The 17,177-nt window shown below is 37.1% G+C and overlaps 1 protein-coding gene across 1 annotated transcript; it reads right to left on the bottom strand.

The window, feature by feature from the left end:
* Positions 1 to 9,154: 9,154 nt before the first annotated feature.
* Positions 9,155 to 11,454, bottom strand: LOC138910542 (uncharacterized). Its single transcript, XM_070201785.1, has 5 exons — positions 11,385 to 11,454; positions 10,325 to 10,394; positions 9,763 to 10,115; positions 9,596 to 9,690; positions 9,155 to 9,355 (listed from the first exon to the last, which is right to left on the bottom strand). Exons 1-5 carry the CDS (start codon positions 11,452 to 11,454, stop codon positions 9,155 to 9,157), a joined length of 789 nt encoding a protein of 262 aa, XP_070057886.1.
* Positions 11,455 to 17,177: the final 5,723 nt, after the last annotated feature.

Genomic DNA, 17,177 nt, shown 5'->3' with positions numbered 1-17,177 from the left:
TAATATTAAGGATGGAGAGATCGTTTTCATTACACTACAACTCATGTTGGTTATATTTGTATTTATTTAAGCTTATCCTCTATTTTGTCCTTTTCATGGATAATAAACTATGTGTTTGGCGTTAACAAAGCATACCTTCGTGAGAAGAAAAAGGCAGAAAATAATTGTATGGAAAAAGAAAAATATATCTCTTTACGAGATCAAGAGAAAGGTTGAATAAAGCAACTAGCATCATGAACCATATGATATCTTTAGAACAGTTTGTTGCTTTACCGAAAAGGCTATATATCGTTTAACAAGATTGCCAAATTCTACATTAATTGAACTAAGCATCTTCCCCACATAGTATACCAATGCAAATTAGAGTTGTTATAACCACTTTCATTTGGCACCGACCATTTGATTTTTGGATCCACTAATTTTCTTTTGTCCGAAATTAGTCTCATTCCCAGCTTTTTCAACCCCTCCCCCCCCCCCCCCCCCCAAACACACACACACAAAATGTGTGCGTACAGATATATATTTACAAATTATATTTATGGTCCATAAGTCCAAGAAACCATTAATGTGGAACTTTTGTGACAATAATGTGAACTGCTAACAGTAACATCAGTATAGGCAAACTTATTATATTCAGTTTGAGAGGCCAAGGTATATATACTTAGTAAAAGCTCCTTTATATTTCATTTCTTTTTCAAATTTTGTGAACCTTCCCTTATCTCTTTTTTTCCTTTTTCTTTTGCTTTATTTTTCTCCCTTTCTCTCTTCATCTTAATCTGGGTGTTTTATTAATCTTAGGTACTCTTCAAGGATATTATATCCTTTGTTTAATAATAATGCTCACATGTGCAACTTTAGCTACCTTAAAGTAAAGGGAGAAGGCAGAATGATGTTCGCGATAATAAATAAAAATTATTAAGGAAGCAAGAAAATGGTCGGCTACATAAAATATTGGGTTTGAAATGGTGACGAATACGATGACCATAAATCTAGCAGAAAAGGTCGGCTCCTTAAAATAATTGTGTTTGCCCTAATTTACACCACCAACTTTTTTTAATCCTTTTATACTACTATTATTTAGTAAGTTGTGCTTACTTAATCTTTCCCCAACATTAAAAAATTCAAGCATTGATCAATCTCTGAGTAAATAAACTATAAAGAGTAAAGACCATTCAATTGGTCAATGTTAGATTTAAATGGACCTATTGGGCGTACGTCAATAAAGGAGTAGATCAAACCTGATCACAAACTTCACCATCCTCGAAAATCTATTATTCGCATTTAGCTTTTACACTTCAGTAAAATATTTTGCTAGTAATCATAGTTAATATGTATTCTCACTTTAACTTGTAATTCCATGTAGGTTAAATTGTTCAATTCTGCATAAAATATCAAATTTTAATAAAATATCGAATGTGAATAAATGTTTCTCTCTTCTTTGACCTTGGATCTAGGGGCGCTGAGCAAAAATGGATGTTGCTCTTCCAAGATTGCATTCATTGTTATGAATTCTCAATTTGAAATATTTAAAGAGAAATCACGAGGTACAAGCGTAGCTTATGCATCAAACGGTAATATGAGGCAAACATTTCCAGCACCGTTTTTTATTTACCCAATTATATTTTTACTGTGTATCCATATTCATCTACATAGAATACACAACATCGACTCTGATACCATTGTAGATAAAATCGAGTAACAAGGATATCAAATTTGTCTACCTATTAACAACAACGAAAGTTTTTGCAGAACCTGTTTCAATCAATTGCTCAAATCCGACTTCGTCTCTCTTGGAAACGAAATTCTTGTTCACGAACAAAGTACCTTATTTTTTGTTTATCACGGTGTGTTTCTTACGTTAGAGAAAATCTTTCACACATATTTTATGTTGAGGAAGAAAATATATAAAGAAGAGAGAGTTTTCAACAAAAACCTTCAGCTCACATAAACTGATCGCACGTCCCAATTATTTTTTTAACGTGCAATAATTTTTTCTTTTATTTATCGGTATTTCAACTTCCCTAGGTAACCTCTTTAACGTTTTATCTCCTCTAAATGGGTAGGGTCAGTCCATACGGGCGACCCGCGACCCAAACTCAATATCCAACAGGGATAAACAATGAGTGTGAATATACATACATACATACATACATACATATAGTTATGTGGACTCTCCAAAATATTGCGTATCAGTATAGGATCTTTTATGTCACGACCCAAAATCCAACTAGTCGTGATGGCACCTAACCTCACCTGCTAGGTAAACCAAATAACACAATCTGATTCAATTATTAATTAACTGACTATAATACACTCCCCAAGGACTAGTAGTACAAATTATGAGTTTCTAAGAATAGAATTTACAAAGCTGATATGAAGTAAATACATCTTCTGTTTGTAAAGTACATAAACAGAGTTTTTATAATCTAAAGCTACCATGAACAAGCGGCAGCTACCATAAGAACGCAGGTACATCTTCAAATCCGGCAACCATCGAGCACAGCAACAACATCAGCCAACATCTGCACGCAATGTGCAGAAGTGTAGTATCAGTACAACCAACCCCATGTACTGAGTAAGTAACAAACCTAACCTTAGGTTGAAAGTAGTGACGAACTTTCACTAAGGTCGGATCCAAAACTAATAGTCCACAACAGTCCATAACAACATAAAGCAAATAATACCAGAAATAACTCGGAGATAAAATGCTCAACCAAATCATGATTTCAAAAATAATTGCTCTTCCTTTCAAATCCATCAGTGAAAACTCAAATCTTTTGCCCGAGTTGCCAAAAATGTGAATAGTTTGAAAACAATAAATTTCTCCCAAAATCTTGTCAATAATAAATAAAATATTTCATTTTCCTTCTGGATAACCCGTGTAAAAATAAATGCATCACTATGCCCATCTGTCAAAAATGTATGAAAAATCATGAATGACGTGATGCAGTACAGCATCAGAAAATACATCTCTATGCATGTATGTCATGTGAACATGCCAATGCGATGCAACTCAATGATAAGATCATAAACAGCCCCTCGGGCTTACCTCACAATCACTCATAAACAACCCCTCGGGCATACCTCACAATCACTCATAAACAGTCCATCGGGCATACCTCACAATCACTCATGCCTCCCAGTCACTCATCACTCGGCACTCGGCACTCGCACTCAGTAGGTACATGCGTTCACCGGGTGTGTGTACAGACTCCGGAGGGGCTCCTTCAGCCCAAGCACTATAATCTGCACAGACAACTCATGTGCTATAATATCATATCAGAATTCGCACGTACAACTCATGTGCCATAATAATAAAGTATGCTGCAGGCGGGCAGCCCCGATCCACACTCATCCTCACAATCAGGCCCTCGGCCTCACTCAATCATCAATCTCTCCTGTCTCTCGGGCTCAAAATGTCATAAAAAATAGCCCAACAACAATGATATGATGCATCAACAATAAATAAGAGAGACTGAGGTATGATATGAAATGAATAAACATGACTGAGTGAACAATTACAATTTGAATATATTATTCAACCACAAAAATGACCCCAATGGGTACCATCAATAACAACATATGCCTAAGCATGATTTTTAATACGAGTTTTAGCTCAATTTTCTCTAACACATAGAGAATGTACGGATATCAACAGATTATTCAACTATATAGTCCCATGGAGTTTGACCAAGTCACAATTCCTACGGTGCACGCCCACACACCCGTCACCTAGTATGTGCGTCACCTCCAAACAATTCACATAATACGTATATTCAGGGTTCATACCCTCAGCTCCAAGATTATAAGAGTTACTTACCTCGAACAAGCCGAATCCCATGTCGAGCAAGCTAAACAATGCTTTCAGAAATTTTATTCTGCGCGTAACAACTTCCGAATGGCTCGAATCTAATCACAATTAATTTGATTCAGTCAACCCAAATTATAGGAATTTATTCCATATCAAAATACTAATTTTTCTACAAAAATCCGAATTTACACTCAAAAATCGCCTGTGGAGCCCACGTCTCGGAACCCAACAAAAGATACAAAATATTAACGCCAATCCAACCATGAGTCCAACCATATAAATTTCATCAAATACTGACATCAACTCGACCCTCAAATCTTCAATTGAAGTCTTTGAAGATTTCTATCATTTTCAACTCAATCTTTACCCATTTGAACTCAAGACTCTTTCCATAAACCTTATTGATACGTATAAATAATAATCTTACACCTAAGAATCATACTCTTAATCACCCATCATTACCCAAACTCAAAATTGAAGATTAGAGGTTAGAACCTTACCTTTTTGATGAAGATCTTGAGAGATTTCTCATTGGATTTCAAGGCTTGGACAAGAATTTGATGAACAAGACACTTCATCTACTTCCTCTCTCTAGAAAACTCTCACTTCTCTCTAAAATCATCAGATAATTGCCCCAATATAAGCCCCAAAGCCCTATTTATCAAAATTGGATCGGGTTATTAAAATAGAAAACTTAACCCTCCGAAAGCAGGTCTGCGATCGCATAATGGACCGCAGAATGGGTATGCGGGCCGCAAAATTGATCACAAAATCAGTGCCCAGAACCGGTCTCTTCTGGTCCATTCTATGACCAGTTTGTGGTCGCATAAGCAGTTTTGCGATCGCAAAATTGTATTTTTCTAGACTTTGGTAATTTGGTCATAACGTCTTGTAGGAATGTTTAAATGACAAACGGTTTGAAGCGTTAGAAACTAGACTCAAATATCTTTCATTTGATAGGTAATACACCATATAAAACTTTGTGTCCTTAAAGTTATGCTTATTTGAAGTTAGGTCTTGTGCGAACTCACTTGACTTTAGTCTATTATGAAATTTTCAACTTCTACATTCGATGCCGAAACCTATCGAATCAAGTCCGATTGACCTCTAATTTTGCACACAAGTCATAAATGACATAACGGACCTATTTCAATTTTCGGAATCGGATTCCGACCCCAATATCAATAGTCAACCCCCCGGTCAAACTTTCCAAAAATTCAACTTTCGCCATTTTAAACCTAATTCTACTACGGACCTCCAAATAATTTTTCGAACACGCTCTTAAATCCAAAATTACCATACGGAGCTATTGTAATCATCAAAATTCCATTCCGGGATCGTTTACATATAAGTCAACATCCAGTCACTATTTTAACTTAAGATTTCAATTATGAGACTAAGTGTCTCATTTCACTCTGAAATCTTTCCGGACCCGAACCAACTAACCCAATAAGTCATAAATCAACCGTAAGGCATAAATTGAGCAGTAAATGGGGGAACAGGGTTATGATACTCAAAACGACCCGCCGGGTTGTTACATTCTCCCCCACTTAAATATACGTTCGTCCTCGAACTTGCCATGAGTTGTTTCCAAGCCACCACATCACTGTTCCATCTTACCACGCACGTACCCGGGGTGATCCTATGCCACTCTATTCCGTGTAAAATATATAGGCCTGACAACACAACATAATTAAAAATTAGTACTTCAACCTTAGCCCATAAACCTTGGAATTCAATTTCCAACATTTAGAATTTCTTTTCAAGACCTGAATCTCACATCAATTCACTGTATGAGTCTGAACAAGCTGTATTGAGCCATAACCATAACCCCAGATATAATCACTTAACATACTACACAACTCGCATGCTCGCAGCACCATTTTCTATCACATTAACTACTCCAAAGTAACCCGGTAATAATATTAAACCCCATATCAAACAAAACTTCGTTCTAAAACTTTTGCACACTGCTGATAATGAAAGAAATACACAGAAATCTCAAGACCCCTTGTCAGATCAACAAGTAATGGACCTCTCTCGCCCCAACCAGAACCATAATCACTTTCTAAGCTGAATTTCAATATTATCTTCCCGAATATACTTCAAACCTGATATTACTCATTCTAGGTCCAATAACCTTATATTATTAAACACAACTACCCTACAGACACACCACATCAATATAGCTCCAGCCACCACTATGCAATTCGTGTACCCAAATATGGGAGATGTCTCAAGGAAGAGAGCCATATTGCAAGTTCAACAAGCACCACACAACCAAAATGTTACAACCAACTCCTCAAATTTTGTGACGAGGATAACCGTAGGTGCATGTGCACAATTGTAGAGGAAGGAAATTAATAAATTAGATAAATTATCATAGAAATAAAATTCTCACACACGGCACGGATGACTCACATGCCAATAATATGAATCGCCTGGCATGGTCACAGGCCTCTAGCCCCAACATATCATACAAGAGCAATTAAACAAGTACACACGTATATGATAATGAAATAAGATTCTCATGCTGCTGGATTTGTATAAATGCCATAGTGTAAGCATGTGCAAAGTCCGCTATCACACTTCAAATCGGTAATTTAACGCAGAAATAGTAACTACCCCATTTATTCAGAGAATTAGCCTCTTTGTAACCATAAGTGTAGCCCTGATAATTCTGAATAAAGGTAAGAACATAAGAAACGTTAATTTTATGCTTAACAGTCAACTCTAGGCAAATCATAGCCTAAGCATTCTTTCGAGTATAAATACCTGCCCCATTGCCCGCACATTGGCTCAAACCTCACATATATGCACACTTATAGCGCACAACTATCACAAATAATTAACACAACTAGTGCATCCACTGAGTTAAAATAAGATACTCACCTCAAATAGGCCGCAACCCGAAACAATATACTTTTGAGAACTCCCAATCTCCAAATCTATAGAACACGCGAATCACCACATTTGATTCCATCTACTGCCCGAATGCCTAACACCTCTCTCATACACGATCATCCCACGAGAGATACTTTAAAAGTTCTCCCGTGCCACTTGGCAAAATTTGAATATCAACAGTCTATCAACCATGTGAGTACCGTAATACCGATAAATATCCGTAAGTCAAAATACAACGCGGCTTCTGAAATGCGCACCCTTCTCAGGTATTACCAAGCAGTTATAACACTCATCAAAATATCTGAAACTGACCATGCTGTCCAACATTCATTATCTTCTCTTCAAGACTGAACTGTCACCCTGTACATGTAAATCCTAATCCAGCACAACATACCACATCTATTATGCCATCATGTGACAAGCACAAGAATCCCATTATCAACTTTAAGTCACCAATAATTTACGTACCCCTTTTTGTTAGAAACCTTTCTCTTGCTTCTTTCCAGAAGGAAATCACAATACACAACACGATCTCTACACCGGTAGAGTCCATCAAGTATACTTTGGAATCCATTAGCAAAAAATCAAGCCCTTAGAAATAGATTACTCTAACTCGACCAAACCACGTAGGTCACCAAACCCAAGAATATTGCAACCAAAACATCTGTAGAGTCTCACCACATCATAATTACCCCTATAAATTATCACAACCCAAACCGTATAAGAAATATGTATAAATGCATGAACGTTTAAATGCATGAAATGGGGAATACGTATTTCTCACAAAATCAATTGAAATGCCTTTCTGACAAACTTTATCAAATACGTATTTTTCTGAGACCCATGAACAAAGGATATAATAATAATTCACATGGGGAATCAAGAATATAGACATCTCTAGTATTTCTATGAATAGAGTCATTTATGAAAGTTGCATATTTGCTCGTTTCGTTTGTATCGTACGGATAATGCCAAAAGGAAAGGAGGGATAGCCTTAACATACCTTAACTCCGTTGAGTCCATAATACCTTCCAAGAAATTCTTCAAATAACTCAATTCAATCTACCACATCATAAGGAGATTCAAAATCAGTACTGAGTAAAAGTTAAGTCCGCAACTTAAACTAGTAGTTCGTTTACGTAAATTTGGGAAGTATCTCCCCTGTAACTAGGCCCTCCTCCAATACCATATACCAACAACAACAAGAACACAACAATAAAAATATGTGAGAATCATTTTCCAACCTTATTACCATCATAAAAAACACAAAACAGCCCACACACCCTAATCACTTCATACATAAAACGACAACCAAAGTAGTGTCAAACAACTTAAAATAATGTAACGATGAACGACCAGCCCATCATTCCGTCATTATGTAGTGTTTATCCACACCATTTATCCTCCAAAACTCCATTAAGCAGTAGAAAAATATACAGCCCAAATGCAACATGAAACAGCCCACAAAACAGTCCACTACAAGTCAAATAACTCAAACTTACGGCTTCCGATCACCGTCCCGTGAGTTCTAACTATTAGGAAATGAATTTATCAACCTTCCTTGATATTTAAACACTTAAATATAGAAATTACACATTTTCTTAACTATGCATTACCTTCTAAAACTCAAACCACAAAGAAAAAGAGAGGCGATATAGTGATACTTACATCGTAGGGATCGTTTTAATATTATCGCTTCTTGATTTCATGTCCGGGATGATAATAATGTTTGAAGATCTTATAGAGAGCTTAAGAGTAAATTTAGGGGTGTTATTTGGGCGAGCTCTCTGAAAAATTGGAGAAAGAGACGAGATGGGATGCAAATATCCTAATTGTTTTAAAAGTCATAAAGGTGATACTTGGTACCCTTTGATTGACCCTTCTTCCAACGCATATAACTTTTTAAGTCGGGTGTTGTATGAATAAACGGTTAAGTGCGTTGTAAACTATATTCCAAGACCTTCAATTTGATATATAATATGTCCCAAAAATACCTCATATAGCACACGAAATATATTTCTCAAAAAGCTCTGTTACATGGCAAATCCTTAGTCAGTGTTTCCGCAACTTTAATCTGATTTTTCTCAAACTTCATATTTTCTATCCAAACATCATATATAGACATATTATGATTTTAAAATCATTTAAATCATGATTAACAAGTCTCATATTCATTAGTCATCTTGGGACGCATAGGGTGTAACAATCTTCCCCCCTTAGAAACATTCGTCCTCGAATGTTAAACTCTCAGAAATCTATAGAAATTTTGGCAGAGTCTCCTCTGTAATGGTACTACTACCAACTTGTCACACATAAAACCCAACAATACAAAGTCACACATGGCCAAAATCATCAATAACACCAATGGCCTCACACGACCAATAACAATATCTAACATAAGAATCAAGTACCATATACGTACCTAAAGGTTGTGATGTCTCAGTCTGATCCTCCTCCGGAAGTGGAAAAAAATTGAGGATACCCAGTCTTCATTTCTTCTTCAGCTTCCCAAGTCATCTCCTCCATATTATTGTCAATCCAAAGTACTTCAACCGAATCTACATCATTAGTTCTTAATCTCCGAACTTGTCTATCTAGTATAGCAATGGGAGCTTCCTCATATGATAGCTGCTCTGTAACCTGAACATTATCAACTAGAATGACTTTAGAGGGATCTCCAATACACCTACGGATCATAGACACATGAAAGGATGGATGTACATACTCCAATTTGGAAGGCAAGTTTAACTCATATGCTACTTGGCCTACTCTGCGTATAATCTTATAAGGTCCAATGTACCGAGGGATAAGCTTTCCATTCTTACCGAATCTCATAACGCATTTCGTCGGTGATACCTTTAGGAATACCTAGTCATCTACCTGAAACTCCAAGTCTCGTCGTCGATTATCTACATAGGACTTATGACGACTCTGTGCTGCTAATAGCCTTTCCTTTATAAGCTTAATCTTCTCAACTACATGTTGTAGCAAATCTGGTCCTACTAACTTAGTTTCCCCAATCTCGAACCATCATATAGGAGACCTACACTTTAGTCTATAAAGAGCTTCGTATGGAGCCATCTGAATGGTGGAATAATAACTATTATTATATGCAAACTCAATAGGTGGAAGATGATCATCCCCGCTACCCCTGAAGTCCATCACACAAGCCTGTAGCATATCCTCCAGTGTCTGAATAGTATGTATAGCCTGACTGTCTGTCTGGGGATGAAATGTTGTACTAAAACTTATCTGAGTCCCCAATCCTTTTTGGAAGGACTTCCAGAAATTAACTGTAAACTGAACACCTCTATCTGAGATAATAGATATAGGGACACCATGAATTCGTACTATCTCCCTGATGTAAAGCTTTGCATAATCCTCTATTGAGTAAGTAGTCCTGACAGACAGAGAATGGCTACTTTTGTAAGTCTAGCGACAATAACCCATATAGAATCGAACTTACGTTGGGTACGAGGTAAGCCTATGATGAAATCCATATTAATCACTTCCCATTTCCAAGTCGGAATCTTTATAGCCTGTAATAATCCATCGGGTTTCTGATGCTCAATCTTCACCTGCTGACAATTAGGTCACTGAGAAACAAACTCTGCTATATCCTTCTTCATTCCATCCCACCAGTATATTCCCTTGATATCATGATACATCTGCGTCGCTCCTGCATGAATAGAATAATGAGAATAGTGAGCTTCTCCCATAACCTGCTACATTAGAATACATAATCGACCTCGATATCTGAGGACTCTATCTCCTGTAATCTCAAATGGTGTATTCTTATTTTCAGGGGATGTATCTCTGTAATGAGCTAGCACGTGATCCTCATACTGGCGTTCCTTCACTTTAGTTACTAAAGAGGATGTTATCGTGTCCTGAATAGTAACTCCGGTATCACCTGAGTCTAGTAATCGAACTCCAAGACTAGCTAGTTGATGAATCTCATGGGCTATCCCACACTTCTCTGGCAGTAAATATGACAGGGTACCCATATATCTACGGATGAGGGCATCGGCTACTACATTCGCCTTCCCCGGATGGTATAAAATATCAATGCCATAGTCTTTCAGTAGCTCCAACCATCTCCTTTGACGTAAATTCAATTCCTTTTGATTGAAGATATATTGAAGGCTCTTATGATCTGTATAGATATCAAATTGAATGCCATACAAATAGTGCCTCCACATCTTTAGTGCATGAATCACCGCGGCTAACTCTAAATTGTGGGTCGGATAATTCTTCTCATGTTTTCTTAGTTGTCCTTTACCATAAGCGATTGCTTTTCATGGTCGTTCTACCACTTGTTGCATGAATACATAGCTTATCTCATTGCCCACAATTACTGGAATTTCCTGTAACTCATATGATCTTAAATATCATCTTTTGATTTTTTTTTCCCATTCATTAGCCACGATAGGTGCCATTTTCTTATGGAGTGCATACAATGTTGTTGTGAGACAGTTGTTACAAGACCATTTCTTCCTTATGTCACTATGCTTAAGTTGAAGCCTTCTTTCTTATTCCCTCAGTTAGTCTTTCTTTGTAGACTTAGGGGGGACCCTTTGACTCCTGTAAGGCTGCGATCTTATTACATCGTATACTAGAAAGAATTTTTGACGTTCTTACTCACCTTTAATTATCCTTAATTACTTACCTCCGCGCCCTTGTGCTCGTAAGGTTGATTCTGAACTGAAACTTTTGGATTGTGTACTCAGTGGCACCATTTATTTTTGTAACACTTATACGGTACCTTTAACAACTCCAACTCCTATCTGAATATTTCTCAAGGATTACGATGTCATCATATTCGCGAGACTAAATTTCCTATGTTGGGTTTCGCTATGTTTATCTTGCACAACCTGCTAATTTGTCTGTATCCTCTTATTTATCCATGGCTAGGTTCTTCCTGAATCAACTACTAACTACACGTTAGTCCATTCTCTTACCTATATTTTGCGTAATCTTTCTTGGGTTATATCCTTTGTCTTAACTTACCCCGCACACTGGCTCCTTATGTATCCAGTGTTCATTTGCACTTATTTATCAATAACATCTAGTGATGGAACCCTTTCTGCCTCTCCCCATCGTCATGCTTACATAATATTCTGGAGTCGTATCATATCCGTAGGATCTGAATAAATGCAATTTCATTCCTTTTGCCTTTCTACCACATTCTTCCTTTACTATTCCATAGTTACCTTAACAAAATAACTCCGACTTAATACCATATCACACCATCTTCCCCCTTTATGGGAGTACTAACATTTATTGCTATGAAGATTTACCTATAAATATTTTACCTCTTCATCTTTGGCGTCTTTTCACCTTTCCACGGACTTTTACTTGCCTTGTGGTAACTTTTCTGTACCATGGATAACTAAATTTCTTACGCACGAAGGTGACACCTAGTGTAACTGGCACACTTAGTCCCTTAAGCTTAACTCTACTCACAACGCTTGTTTTAGGGAAGCGTCTTCCTGAATGACCTTTAAAGGTTATTCTTCTGTTGTCCATTCAATAATTGCCGGAACGCGGTCTCTGAAATTCTCACGATGTCAACTATTATCAAATCCTTTGGTCCCGAATTCATATTCAGTTTATCTTATTCACTAGCCCATACTAATTTCTGTTACTCCGGGGGTCTAACTTTTCCTTTTGGTAATCACGTTTGAGTCACCAACTCATTTCTCGAAATGGGGACATGACTTTATGGCTTATACTCTTTTATTATCTCAAGGCCTGTAACTTCTTGTCTTTTCCTTCACTTGACTATAGAATCTGTAGTCTTGTCATATTGATTTCCGTTATCATCCATTTATCGCATCTTACTCATAATGATTCATTTACTTTCTTCTTATTCTCCTGCTAATATTTTTGTATATCACCTTATTATGAAAACTTCTTCAAAACATTATTTCACTTTTATCCCCCCTCGATTCAACTCACTTGCTCTTCGGGTCGCCTAACACTCTCTCTTTACTAGGGTCGAGAGCCATACAAAGGTAAATATTTATCCCTTCTAGGATTCCAATGCCAATCTTCTGAAATTTCTGAACATTCTAGTATTCATATCTGATTATACTATTCTAGAGTGCACCATCTGGGTGTCTCACAAGGAAAACCATTACCACGTTTGCAATATCCCTCGGAAATGTGAGCTAATGATAATAATCCGTCCACAATTTTGGGTTACTCTAACCCTAGCTGGATGCTGATATCCCATCCTTCTCTTAAATTATATCGGTTAGCTCCCACGGAGCATAACTGAAATGGGTGTTGTCAAGTGAATATATCTTTGTTATTGTTGAAATTAACTCGGAATACTTATATTTCTCTGCCTGAATTGTAAATACAGATAATCTTCACTAACTGGGATCCTTCTTCACCTAGCTTCTTTTACTTGTTGAAACTTGTATCTACCTTCTGATTCTCTCATTACTTTTTACCATAGGGGTAGATAGATATTCATGCCTTAGGGATCCTTATCAAGAGGCTCACACGTCGTAGTACACACATATCTACTGAAGGCCTTACATTTACTCATCATAAGCATGACGCAAAATCGAGTTCCTCTGACTCAACTCTTCCACAGCCACATTCAATCTCTTACCAACTGTCATTCTGGATGTAGATTTCATTGTATGCCTTTCTGACAACTGAGCTCTACCACACGATCTAGAGTAAGAAGAAAGAGTGACAGTCCTAAATGCCATGTAGCCTCCTGCTTATAAGTGTGGTGCACAATACACCCATAAACAAGACTCTACTAGACACGACTTGTAGACTCCCTAGGATGGAACTGCTCTGATACCACTTCTGTCACGACCCAAATCGATGGGCTGCAACGGGCACTCGATACCTTACTCAACCGAGTACCAACATGACGTATCTTTTCGTATCATACTATCATAGATAACTAAGCCGTAGAGGCTATCGTGAGATAAGTAGAATAAAACATTAGGAAATACTCAATATAGGGTGACCCAACTTAATATACTGACTTATACATATGACGTACTGGCCTATAAGGCCATACCAGTATCCGTATACATGACATTTGTCTACAAGCCTCAAAGAGTACATAAATATCATAAAGGTCGGGACAGAGCCCCGCCATACTAATCAATACATATTCAAATCATACTGACCAAATAGGCAACTCCGGATCAAATGGAGCACACCAACATCTTCCGCTGAGCTGATAGCCTACTTGGAGAACTCTCAACCAGTCTATCGGGACCTGCGGGCATGAAACACAGCGTCCCCAGGCAAAAGGGACGTCAGTACAAATAAAGTACCGAGTATGTAAGGCATGACAGTAGTATATAAAAGGCATTAAAGAAACATGTGGTAAAGAACTCGACCTGAAATTCTGAATAGCTCTGTGAATCATGAAAATTTATAATGTCATGCATGTGCGTATAAATGTCATTCATAGGTATATGCGCTCATAACATCATCAAGCCTCTGAGGGCATCCCATCATATCATCTCGGCCACTGTGGGCAAAATCATCAACATATACCAGTTGATCAGGTGGTGGTGCATATATTACGCCTTAACTTTTTTCCATATCCTATATACATATAATATATGCGTATATAACGTCTTATGGTCATGGGTCAATGTACATGTATAAATGCATGAAATGCATAAGAAATATGTTAATAAGATTTCTCGAATATCATAAAATCAATATGCCTTTCTGACAAACTTTATCAAATACGTATTTTTCTGAGACCGATGAACAGAGGATATAATAATAATTCACATGGGGAATCAAGAATATAGACATCTCTAGTATTTCTATGAATAGAGTCATTTATGAAAGTTGCATATTTGCTCGTTTCGTTTGTATCGTACGGATCATGCCAAAAGAAAAGGAGGGATAGCCTTAACATACCTTAACTCCGTTGAGTCCTTATACCTTCCAAGAAATTCTTCAAACAACTCAATTCAATCTACCACATCATAAGGAGATTCAAAATCAGTGTTGAGTCAAGGCTAAGTCCGCAACTTAAGCTAGTAGTTCGTTTACGTAAATTTGGGCAGCATCTCCCCTGTAACTAGGCCCTCCTCTAATACCATATACCAACAACAACAAGAACACAACAATAACAACATGTGAGAATCATTTCCCAACCTTATTATCATCATAATATACCATAAAACAGCCCACACACCCTAATCACTTCATACATAAAACGACAACCAAAGTAGTGTCAAACAACTTAAAATAATGTAACGATGAACGACAAGCCCATCATTCCCTCATTATGTGGTGTTTCTCCACACAATATATCCTCCAAAACTCTATTAAATAGTATAAAAATATACAGCCCAAAGGCAATACGAAACAGCCCACAAAACAGTCCACTACAAGTTAAATAACTCGAACTCACGGCTTCCGATCACCGTCCCGTGAGTTTTAACTATTAGGAAATGAATTTATCAACCTTCCTTGATATTTAAACACTTAAATACAGAAAGTACATATTTTCTTAACTATGAATTACCTTCCAAAACTCAAACCACAAAGAAAAAGAGAGGCAATATAGCGATACTTATATCGTAGGGATCGTTTTAATGTTATCGCTTCTTGATTCCATGCCCGAGATAATAATATTGTTTGAAGCTCTTATAGAGAGCTTAAGAGTAAAGTTAGGGGTGCTATTTGGGCGAGCTCTCTGGAAAATTGGAGAAAGAGACGATATGGGATGCAAATATCCCAATTGTTTTAAAAGTCATAAAGGTGATACTTGGCACCCTTTGATTGGCCCTTCTTCCAACGCTTATAACTTTTTATCCAGGTGTTATATGAATGAACAGTTAAGTGCGTTGGAAACTATATTCTAAGACCTTCAATGTGATATATAATATGTCCAAAAAATACCTCATATAGCACACGAAATATATTTCTCAAAAAGCTCTGTTACATGGTAAATTCTTAGTCGGTGTTTCCGCAACTTTAATCCGATTTTTCTCAAACTTCATATTTTCTATCCAAACATCATATATAGCCATATTATGACTTTAAATTATTTAAATAATGATTAACAAGTCTCATATTTATTACGTCATCTTGGGATGCACAGGGTGTAACATAAATACCATAACCGAAACACCCACTCTGAAAATACCTTATTTGAGTCTAAGGCCGTTTCATTCACCTTCCTGATACCGAAATATAAAATCCATAATGATATACAAAAATACCAGAAGTCTCGACACCATCCAACTTAAATCTCAGATTTTTGCAATAAACAAATCCGCCAAATATTCTCAATTGTTACATATTAAATCTCGAATCCATTAGAACTTTCTCGAGAGTCACCCCATTTGTTCATATCCACATTACACCTCCCAAATGGGCCAAAAGACACGTGCCCCATTAGCACAATAACACTCCAAGAAGTAACTCTACTTTAATACCACATATCGAATTCATACTCTGTGCGCACTACATCATTCACAAATAATAACTCACTCATTCCACGATTTTCATATACTCATAAGTGCAATATAACCCGTATTCAGGAATTTCCTTATTCGAGTCATCCTCGATCTCAACTTGTGCAAGTCATAACTAACTCACCAGTATGCCTCAGTCCAAAACTAAACCATTACATATAACCATGAAATTGAATTATCAATAGCAGGCTCCCCCACTTGGCTCAAAGCCATAGATTAAAACATTCCATAACTCACAATATCAATACTCTATTACTGTTATAATGCCATAATCAGTTCAATGAAAGTTCTTCTCAAACTCATACAACGCCAATCATAAAAAAAATAAACATACCCCAAATCATCCGCTAAGCTTGCAATCATTCTCTTGACACTCAAGTCAACTTTCTCAGCCAGATTCAAATTCAAATCTCCACACATACGCCATGCTGGCAGAAAAGAAACTCTCCACTCATATATAAGGAACATACTTACGTAGATTACTCTCCAGGAGATAACCCACCTCCTTAGCCTCAAATTGGCATCTTGTTATATCTTTTCACAGTCACAATTACTATGAAATCACTTAGTCTATCTGAGTCCAAACTCATTAACCAGACATGAGAATTTAATTTGTCCCAAAATTTAACAATGTAAAAGATCCTTCAAAATATTCATACTCGAGACTGTACATCACATCAAAATGAAAATCAAGCACTCCCAATGGAATTTCCTTTACATTTCAAGGAAACATTTCTCGTCATATTCAAATTGTCTTAACACATCTCGCGGTCACATCATACCCATCAACAACTATTCCACTGCTCATCGAGCTACAAATTCCACTCGTAAGGTCATTACCGGACATATGAGTCCAGTTGTACAAGTTACAACTGAAACTACCGAGCTTAAGCTACGATCATCCCTGAAATCACAAGCCAGCGATACACAACTGATACCGAGCGCTCATGTGCGCATAAGAATGCGTGGAAGGAACT

Source organism: Nicotiana tomentosiformis, chromosome 4 (genome assembly GCF_000390325.3).
Source record: "Nicotiana tomentosiformis chromosome 4, ASM39032v3, whole genome shotgun sequence".
NCBI lineage: Eukaryota > Viridiplantae > Streptophyta > Magnoliopsida > Solanales > Solanaceae > Nicotiana > Nicotiana tomentosiformis.
Note: the sequence above shows the minus strand (reverse complement) of the source record. Positions and strands in the feature narration are given on the sequence as shown.